Source organism: Branchiostoma belcheri, unplaced genomic scaffold (assembly GCF_001625305.1).
Source record: "Branchiostoma belcheri isolate BF01 breed outbred unplaced genomic scaffold, Haploidv18h27 scaffold29, whole genome shotgun sequence".
Taxonomy (NCBI): Eukaryota; Metazoa; Chordata; class Leptocardii; order Amphioxiformes; family Branchiostomatidae; genus Branchiostoma; species Branchiostoma belcheri.
This window is the reverse complement of record NW_017803898.1, coordinates 129,056-138,619: the sequence shown is the minus strand read 5'-3', so window position 1 is coordinate 138,619 and position 9,564 is coordinate 129,056. Positions and strand designations below refer to the sequence as shown.

The following is a 9,564-nucleotide window of genomic DNA, read 5'->3' as shown; positions in this document are numbered from 1 at the left end:
ACCGAACTGGTGCCGGTCACGTGACTGGTACTGCGACACCAGACTATGACGTCATTTTAGGGATTTTGTTCAGTGTTTTGTTTGTTGCGCAGGTTGTTCCTGCACTTTTCGGCGATTTTTACCCAGTCTTGGACCTTTCCTGTCCACTATTTCGAGACTTTCCTACAGAAGAGATACTAGAGAAAGAATTTTGAGGGACAGGGTCAAGTTTTAGGGATTTATTCAGGTTTTAATCCGAGAAAACCGAGAGGAAGACTCGAGAAGAATCAGAAAATCGTCAGGATGGGAGCCATCTTGGGAACCCTAGGACTGGGTAGCTGTGCGGCTTCGGTGAGTTTTAAACCACGTTTTCTCTCAAATTACAATGTTTAAACGACTACGAATGTCATTTTCATGTTCAGAATTATGTTGTGGGCATATTTTGAGGCGATTCTATGTTTGGCAAGGGCCGCTAGAACGTTAAATTCGGCTTTTTCTGACGGATAATAAATAATTTTTGTCATGACGCAAGTGGCAGACAGTGATGTAAACAAAAACATCTGCATACTGATTTAGCAGGAAATGAGACACATAATTTTATTCATCTTCATCACTTGACGATTGTCCTTATTGTATAATTTATTGTAGGCTTCTTGTATTTCTAGCAAATTTTGTTTGGTATTTAACTTTTAAGATATGATTATACAGTTTGTTGTGTACTTTGTTGTCGATTTAATGCGTGAAATCGTTCTACCATGTGGAAACAAGTCATTAGTCTTGTGACTTGACATCACATGTCCTGTACCATCATTGATCTGACTGGATTTTCAACTTTTGTACCCTTGTTTTAGGCTAGACAACTGTATGTAAGGATGTTAAGTTTGAAATTATTTATTATTAATATGGAATCAATTATGCTTGCCTGATGGTAAATTATATTTTGTGCACATTTGTATATGAACTATGCAGCAGGGCACTGTGCCCTGACTTGGCTCAGTGTCAATATCTCTGTATGTCATTTGCAAATTTGAATATTGGATTATCAAATCAATCATATCAAAATGCAAGTCATTTTTACTCATTTGTAAATGAAAGAAAAGAGCAATTGTTTCTAGGATGTATCATGTAACTTTCCAACATGTCACAGCAGATCCTGGAGGGGTATTGTGAAGGGTATCTTGTGAAGAAAGACAAATGATTTCATTACAGTAATGGTACAAAACTACATGCACATGAAAGTACCGTGAAAAATCAGGAATTAGTTACAGTACATACCGGTGATAATTACTGGTTCGATAATGGTAGAAAATATGTAAAATTGAACCCATGCTTCATGTTTGACATTCCATTTCCCTTTAGCTGGCATGCTGCTGCACCAGTGCTGCCTGCAGCCTGTGTTGTTCTGCCTGTGGGAAGAGTAAGAACTCGGTGGTGACTCGTATCGCCTATGCCCTGTTCCTGCTGCTCGGGATGCTGGTGGCCTGCCTCATGCTGGCTCCTGCTGTGGAGGACGGGCTAAAAGATGTAAGAGAAAATCCAGTTTTGTACGTTCAGTTTTTTTTTGCAGCCCCTGGTGTGCTGAGTACTGTAAATCACGTTATGTTTACGGTACAAATATTTCACTGTCTAAGGAAAATGGACATGTTCACTGAATGATATATTCACTGTGGCAGAGTGTGCACAAAGGGGGGCAATAGGTGGATGATTTCTTGACGGTATGATAAGGTCACGGTACAGGAGTGACAGTAAAAATTGTGAACATAAAATACAGAGAAAAAAATCATGATTGACGGTGTAAGGTAAATGTTATGTAACATGGTTGGGTGTTGGGCGTTGGGTGTCAAAGACATTACTACATGGATGAAAACCAAGCTGATGTCTGACCTGAAATCTAGGATTTGTAAATGGGAAACCAGTCACTAACACATTAGTAGCATCCATTTCTGATCAGTGTCTCTGTTGACAAAGGCTCCGACAGGTATTTATACCTGCAGTAGTACCAGCAAAGCCAAGCCAACAGAAAAAGAGAGAGTACCTAATCAGAGTCTCTACCCTACAAATATGAATGCATTTGTTTGAGCTTGTAATTCCTTTCTTTTTGTGTAACTTACCTTTTTTTCTTTAAAAACAGTTTCTGGAAACCCCACAAATCTGTGACGACACGATCTTCCACGACAAGCTGGTGGACTGTCAGGGGATCGTGCGGAGCGTGACGGGATACCTTGCGGTTTACCGTGTCTGCTTCGGGCTGGCCGGATTCTTCTTCCTCATGAGTCTCCTCATGATCAGTGTGAAAACCAGCAAGGACCCCCGCGCTGGGATTCAGAACGGGTGAGAAATCAGACAGAATTCAAGTGTTCAAAAACTCATTCTTTCCTAGAACTATCGCAGAGTAGAACTCAGTGTCACCATTTACAGTAGGACATAATCATTAGATAGCTTTAAACAATGTTTAGAGTTAGATGTTCAAGGGTTAGGTGTAACAAGTCATTCAGTGTAATGTAGCCAGCTGCTGCCTGCAAAGCTGGTGTTTTATGCCGCCCATACAGATACAGACAGTTCAAATCACTATTATAACTGGGAAAGGCTTTTCTTCATGTTTTGGATCCAAAATGTTAAGAAGTTTTTTACATGTACATGTAGGTTCATCTGCTTTAATGTGATCTTCTCTAAATTATGATCAATATTGATTTAGTTGTATTAAAAAACGGTACTTCAACCATAAAAGATGAATTGAAATCCCATTTCAAAATTGGCACTGACGAGTCATGAATAACATTTTGATCTACTTGCTAAACGGAGTATATGTTATGTTGCAGATTCTGGTTCTTCAAGTTCCTGGCTGTGATCGGCATCTGTGTTGGAGCATTCTTCATCCCCAGGGGTGCTTTTGGATCAGGTACATTTTTGCTGTTTAAAGACAAAAATCTGTGCTAATATCCAACTGTAACAATAGTGCATGCTAAAGAATTATGATTTTTAGCAATTTTTCAGACAAATCTGCCTTAACAATCATGGATCTTTGTTTTTTGAGCTGCACAATACATGAAATTGATCAAGAAAACTGCGCAAAAATGGTTAAGTATGGCCTGTTGTAACATGCAATTTAGTACCAAGTTTAGAATTATAAAAATAAACTTCTCTCTCCCTCCCCCAGCCTGGATGTACATTGGTATGATCGGTGCATTCCTGTTCATCCTGATCCAACTGGTCCTGCTGGTGGACTTTGCTCACTCCTGGAACGAGTCCTGGGTGGAGAAAATGGAAGAAGGCAACTCCAAGTTCTGGTACTTTGGTAAGTCAAGGCATCTGTATCTGTATAGCCGGTATAAGCGCCCTTCGGCGTAACACACCAGCTTCGCAGGCACGTGGTGTGGCGGCAGCTAGCTATATCACACCGAACGACTTATTACACTGATATCCTTAAGCTTTATTACTGTAATTCACTTTATATTCGTGGTAGCATAAGTTTGCAGTCTGAGAAGAACTAGTATATGTTTGCGGTAGCTGCAGGTGCAGAAAAAAGAAAGTCGTGGAATTATTTCTTCATGATAGTGATAAATTTGCGATACAGAAGTGAACACGAATATAAAAGTACTCTGAAAAAATCTTGAATTACAGTATTTTCTGAATGACACAGTTAATAACATACCATACATCTTAAGCATATTTTGACTCTACTATAGAGCTGGTTGTAACAGGGAAATATGTGAGTTCTCATGATGATGTCTGTTGTCTGTTTCTGTAGCCCTGCTGGCCTGTACGTTTGTGTTCTATGGTCTGGCCATTGCTGGAGTCGTGGTTTTCTTCATCTACTATACTGTGGTGAGTTAACAAGAACCTTCTTGCTGTTTCTATGTCCAATTGTTAACCAGTCATCATTATAAGACACATGCAAATTATCAAGTCATTTCTTACTGTAGTAGATGGTTGTTCAATGGTCGCTCTATAAATGTTTACTTCATAAATATTTTTTTTACTACTGGATAAACATTCCAAGATCCAAAACCATGTAAATAAATAATTGTTAGAATCTTCATTTAGTTCGTTGTTTCTCCCTGTTTCCAGCAAAATTGCCTTAAATATACCACACCCCTTAAGCACATGTAAGAACCCACCACACTTTTGCAGAGAGTTAGAATCCCTGTGTTAATGGGTTTTGGTTATTGGGTAGATATTTTTAAGTTTCTGTACTAAAATGAACTTGTTTGTTTTTTAGCCCGATGGTTGTGCCACCAACAAGTTCTTCATCAGTTTTAACCTGATCCTGTGTGTCATTGCTTCTGTCATCGCCATCCTACCTAAAGTCCAGGAGTGTGAGTTTTTAATACTCAATACTAATGATTTTTTCCTTACGCTTAACATAACTGCAGTGTATGTAGTTGTAATGTCATATTACTACATGCCTGTATGACAGTCAATTCCTGTGTGTACATGTATGTGGTGGACAATCTTTTTGATATATTTATTGCCAATTTAGTGTTGTACCTTTATGGGGTGAGCATGTGCTAGGTGTTAAAGTAGTATCTAGCTACTAGTATATGTTTTTTTTTTTTTTAGTTTGAATAGATCCATTGACATTAAGGCTACAGAGATTAAAATACTTGTTTCACAGATCTGTACTCAGTTTTGTAACAAACCTATGGTATTGACAGTAAAATTTCATTCATGTGAGAATGATTGAATGTTTGTTTTCTGCCCTTCCAGCCCAGCCCCGCTCCGGTCTGCTCCAGGCTTCTGTGATCACCCTGTACACCATGTACATCACCTGGTCTGCCATGACTAATGAGACAAGTAAGGCTGACAGATAACTTTTTCTAAGGCTGTAAAATTTGGAAAAGTTTTTTTGCAACTATCCAAGCTACTGTTCCTACCCTTCTACAGCATGAGGTTTAGATGTGCAGTTAATAAGTTGAATTGTGATTCATTATGAATGTAGCTACCTTGGAATTATATATCTTGAAAAATTGCTTATTTTGTAACATATTATAAAATAACATATCTTATAAGAACACACCTCAGCATTCAACCGTCATTTAGAGATATGTGATGCAAAGATAATTCTTTAAATAGTAACAAGTTTATTCTACAATTATGGGTCGATGTATTTGGCTTCAGCACTCATGTTTATATGCCTGTTTGGAGTTTTATTGAAACTCATTTGCCTTTTCTCTCTCTCTCTCGCCCCACAGACAGTAAATGTAACCCTAGCCTGCTGCAGATCGCTGGCCTGACTCCCATCCAGAACGGCACACAGCCCGGCACGACCGCCGCGCCCACCCCGCCCTCCAGTGTGTTCCTGGGTATGGATGCGCAGGGCATTGTGGGACTGGCCGTGTTCTTCATCTGTGTCATGTATGCCAGGTAGGTCAGAGGTCGGAGTGTAGAGGTCAGAGGTCTTCTGGCACAACCACAATTCTCTCTCCTGCCAATGTGTAATGAAGTCTGCTACTGATTTGGTTTGGTTTTCCTGTAATGCCCACGATCATGATAATGATCATTCTGGCATACTCATTTTCACCTTGGCTAAGAGAGGAAAGTCGTGTAAAGGTTGGTGTGACTTGGCAGGATTTGAACTCGGGACCTCTTGGTTCTGAGCTGAATGCTCTGCTTTTACACCACACGACCACACTACTACTTGACACAAGGTTGCAAGAATCGGATCCCAACATGACTTAATGTCTGAATGCAATGACATTGTCTCCAATGCAATTAACCATGAGTGATGCCCTTACATGTACAGTTACACTGATTTATTCTAGTGTAGGCTAGTAGATATGTGTGTGTGTTTGTGTGTGGGGCCTACGATTCTATTTGGTGTTTTGGTCAAGCTGAGACTAGTGTGCTTTGCATAATTCATCCTTTTCAGCCATGACACATGCAAAGCAGCAGACCTCAATGAGAAGCAGCCTGCAGGCCAATTTGAGCTTATGAATAAAGAATGCTTCAAACAAACAAACAAGCAAAAACTTGTGATATGAAAGATATGCCGTATTTTGTTTTCTAGTATCCGCACCTCGTCCAACAGCAGTGTGAACAAGCTCACCATGTCGTCGAACGAGAGCACACTTCTGTCCAACAGCCAGGCCCCAAGTGAGTATGGTAATAATGTCCACCTTTGTTTTGGTTTTTACCATTTGTTTGGGTTATAGGTATAGGTATGGTATCCCTGTACTACACTTGTTTCATATTGTTTGTCTATTATTGTTCTTGTTACAAATGAAAATGTTGACTTTTGATTTTAGGTGTCTGAAGTTGTTTCTTGGTTCCCAGTAAGGCCAAATGCAGAACACATTTTGTAAAGGTTTCTCACACATTTGCTGTGGACTCTGACAAACTTAACTACTATGCCATTAAAACCAATAACCAATACGTTTCAATGATGCAGATGCCTTTGCATTGATCAAATCAAATGTACTTCATACTCTCAAAACTGATAAACTGTTTCAAGAACATATCAACACTGACTGAAAATGAAATTACTAACAGTATCAGAAATTTCCTTTACTCTATTGCAGATGCTTCTATTTCATGAACAAAAAAATGCTTAACCAGTTATCAAAAAGTCAATACAGCCACATTTGTGCAAAATAAAATGCTTTCATCATAAAATGCTTTAAGCAGAACAAAAATATGCCATTGAAATACAAATGAACTTAAAAGACTTGTTTTGCTACAACTAATACTAACCATTATTTAATTTTCTTTAACATTTTCCCTAAATGCTGCATAATTAAATGTTGGAATAAACAGTCTAACAGCCTTTAACAAACAAGGGAATCACATAATCCAAGGGTTGTAGTGGTTTGATGTTTTCACCAGGGTATCAAATCTACTAGCTTCTACCAGGCTTTGGGAAGTGGCTGGAAAGAGTAGAAATTGGCCAAATACACAGATAACATGCCAGGGGAGTTGGTCCTCTAGAGAGTGTACAGTTTGTTGCTCCTGTTCTCTTAGCAGACCAACTCCCCTTGTATACCATCGATTTAACCAATTTCTGCTCTTTCTAGCCACTTTCCGAAGCCTGGTAGAGGCTACAAAATCTACAAGAACTGCAGTTATCTATAACCTCTCTACTTCAGTTTTGACAGAAAACATGTCCCGATATTTAAAATATGTAAAAATTTAAAATTTGTGTTTTGGTTGTCTCCCAGGCACCGGTGATGTGGAGAAGTCTGTGGTTGATGACATCGATGATGACTCTCCTACGATTGACAACGAGAAAGACGGAGTGAAGTACAACTACTCCTTCTTCCACTTCATGTTCATGCTGGCCTCCATGTACATCATGATGACTCTCACCAACTGGTACAGGTGAGATGGAAGTACCTGTACTTCAACCAGCTTTCAAAATTAGCAAACTTTATGATGTGTCACCATGCTTTGAGGAGTTTTGTTTGGAATTGCAAAATTCAAAATTGACGTGAATTTAGCTAAAGAAAAGGTACGTTGTTAAGCAGTGTTCTAGCCAGCATTCATCTTTCCTTCATTTGCTACAATTTTGTGGCTCATGATGGCCGATTCTTTGACCAAAAAAAATCGGCGTGTAAAGCTGGGAAGAGGTGTCAGCAAAATTTGCCCCCTAAAATGCAAGAAATATCGTTTCATAGGGTCAAGATTTGTAGATTTTTTTGGGGGAGCTCTGAGGAAAAATTTTGAGATGACGGAAGGAAATTTTACGTTGGATAGAACACTACACATGTAGCTGATGGAGGAATTTTGTGGACTGTCCCTACGGCTTCCAGCTACATGTCTGAGTGAGAACGCTTGCTGTGTAAAGTAAAGATAAACATAAAGATTGTTGATTCCTTCATCCCCAGCCCGGACGGGTCAAACTTCAACAAGCTGGAGCCCAACCAGCCGGCGGTGTGGGTGAAGATCGTGTCCAGTTGGCTCTGTATCCTGCTGTACGTCTGGACGCTCGTGGCGCCCATCGTACTGCCCGACCGCGACTTCGACTGAACAACGCGCTAACCTCGCATTCAGCCAGTTCACAGAAAAGTATAATGTCAACAGCTACTGATGTTTTTTGTAATAGCTGAACAGGGATACATGTAGTTCACACATCACTTCTTGTCATGTGTAGACTGGATTTTAGTCAAGTTGTGCTGAAAGTATATGAATTATGGATGCCTTTTGTAATAGCTGAACAGGGTTAGTTCACGGGTCACGTTTGTCATATGTAGACCGGATTTTAGTGCACAAAGTACGATGTCAAGAATTACATAAATACAGCCTCGCAGTCAACAAGGGATAGTTTACAGATCACTTCTTGATATGTGTAGACTGGATTTTAGTCAAGTTGTGCAGGAGGTATAACGTCAACAGTCACGGATGCTTTTTGTAATGGCTGAATAGGGATAGTTCACAGATCACTTTGTGTCATACGTATACTTGATTTTAGTGCACAAAGTACAATATCAAGAATTACAGAACAGCAGAAAATTGACCTTTTTTTAATTGCCAGACACAAAAGTATGTAGTAAACATAGAAACACATATTTTACAATTTCTACAATTTTCCTTTGTCAGTAATGGTAGACTGGAATGTATTTAAAAGTCTCTGTCATAATGTCAATATTTGAACAATAAGCAGAAAGTTCAGTCATAAACCAATATTATATTATTCCTTTCTTGTTAGACCTAGCGCAATGTGAGCCAAACAAATTGCTGGTAAGAAACTTAGACAAACAGCATAAGAAAATTGAAGATTAAACATACAGCTCAACTATGAATGGACACACAACGTCAACGAGATTTGATAAGTGATCAAGGAATCAGAGCATAATGCTGAAGAAATCATATCTATAGATCTTGCTGTGATGCGATAGCATTTTTACTGACTGTATATACATATATAAGCTCATGGTATTCACAATGTACTTCAAAGGACTGTAAGTTGAAATTATACCAACAGCAACTAGAAAAAACTTGACAACCATCTAACTGATTGAGTACCATCTTAAACCATGATGTGAAAGTGGGTGTTTTTGTAACATTGTATTTAAATGGTCAAGCCATGGAAAGGATTTTGCTGCTGTATGTTGAAATGTGAGGATACTTAAAGTAAGGGAGGTACAGGTATGGTTGTTTCATGTTTATCAATTGTGTATATCAGAAATTCAGAAATATGATATGGGTGTTTAGTTTCGCAGTATGTGAAGATACATTGTGGGTGATCAGAAGTTTAACAATTGTAAGAGTATGTTGTATGGTTTTGTGTATGAAACAAAATGGGAAATGTGATGCTTGATAAACAAAATGCTTTTTTTTCTTTAAGAGTGCACAAATTATTATAATATATGTAACTGAAGCAGTGCTATTGATGTATTAAATGTGCTTGGTGTAAGTAATCAACATACAATTGTGCAGATTTGTGGAAAGAGGTTCATTCTATGCATATGATCAAAAACAACAACTTTGCATGCAATAACATGTAACATTTTTAGACAACAGTGTATGTACATGGACAATACAGATATGTGCTTGTATCAGGGTGTTTGTGCGTTTGTTTCCTTCGTTGTGTCTTTGAGATTATTCTCCAAGCAGATTTTTTTTCTTAGAAAATTATATCAAACACTGAAA

The 9,564-nt window shown here is 38.7% G+C and overlaps 1 protein-coding gene across 1 annotated transcript; it reads left to right on the top strand.

The window, feature by feature from the left end:
* Window positions 1–52: 52 nt before the first annotated feature.
* On the top strand, window positions 53–9,471 carry LOC109473096 (serine incorporator 1-like). Its single transcript, XM_019773005.1, has 12 exons — window positions 53–330; window positions 1,339–1,503; window positions 2,111–2,310; window positions 2,799–2,878; window positions 3,137–3,274; window positions 3,728–3,804; window positions 4,199–4,295; window positions 4,687–4,773; window positions 5,172–5,343; window positions 5,987–6,072; window positions 7,134–7,293; window positions 7,800–9,471. The coding sequence occupies exons 1-12, from the start codon at window positions 283–285 to the stop codon at window positions 7,939–7,941; spliced, it is 1,452 nt and encodes a 483-aa protein (XP_019628564.1). The 5' UTR covers window positions 53–282; the 3' UTR covers window positions 7,942–9,471.
* The last annotated feature ends 93 nt before the right edge of the window (window positions 9,472–9,564 follow it).

Coding starts and splice junctions, on each gene's coding strand:
- LOC109473096 (XM_019773005.1), top strand. CDS start 283: ATGGGAGCCATCTTGGGAACCCTAGGACTGGGTAGCTGTGCGGCTTCG. Junction 4,296..4,686: donor CCTACCTAAAGTCCAGGAGT/GTGAGTTTTTAA, acceptor CTGCCCTTCCAG/CCCAGCCCCGCTCCGGTCTG. Junction 4,774..5,171: donor TGCCATGACTAATGAGACAA/GTAAGGCTGACA, acceptor CTCGCCCCACAG/ACAGTAAATGTAACCCTAGC.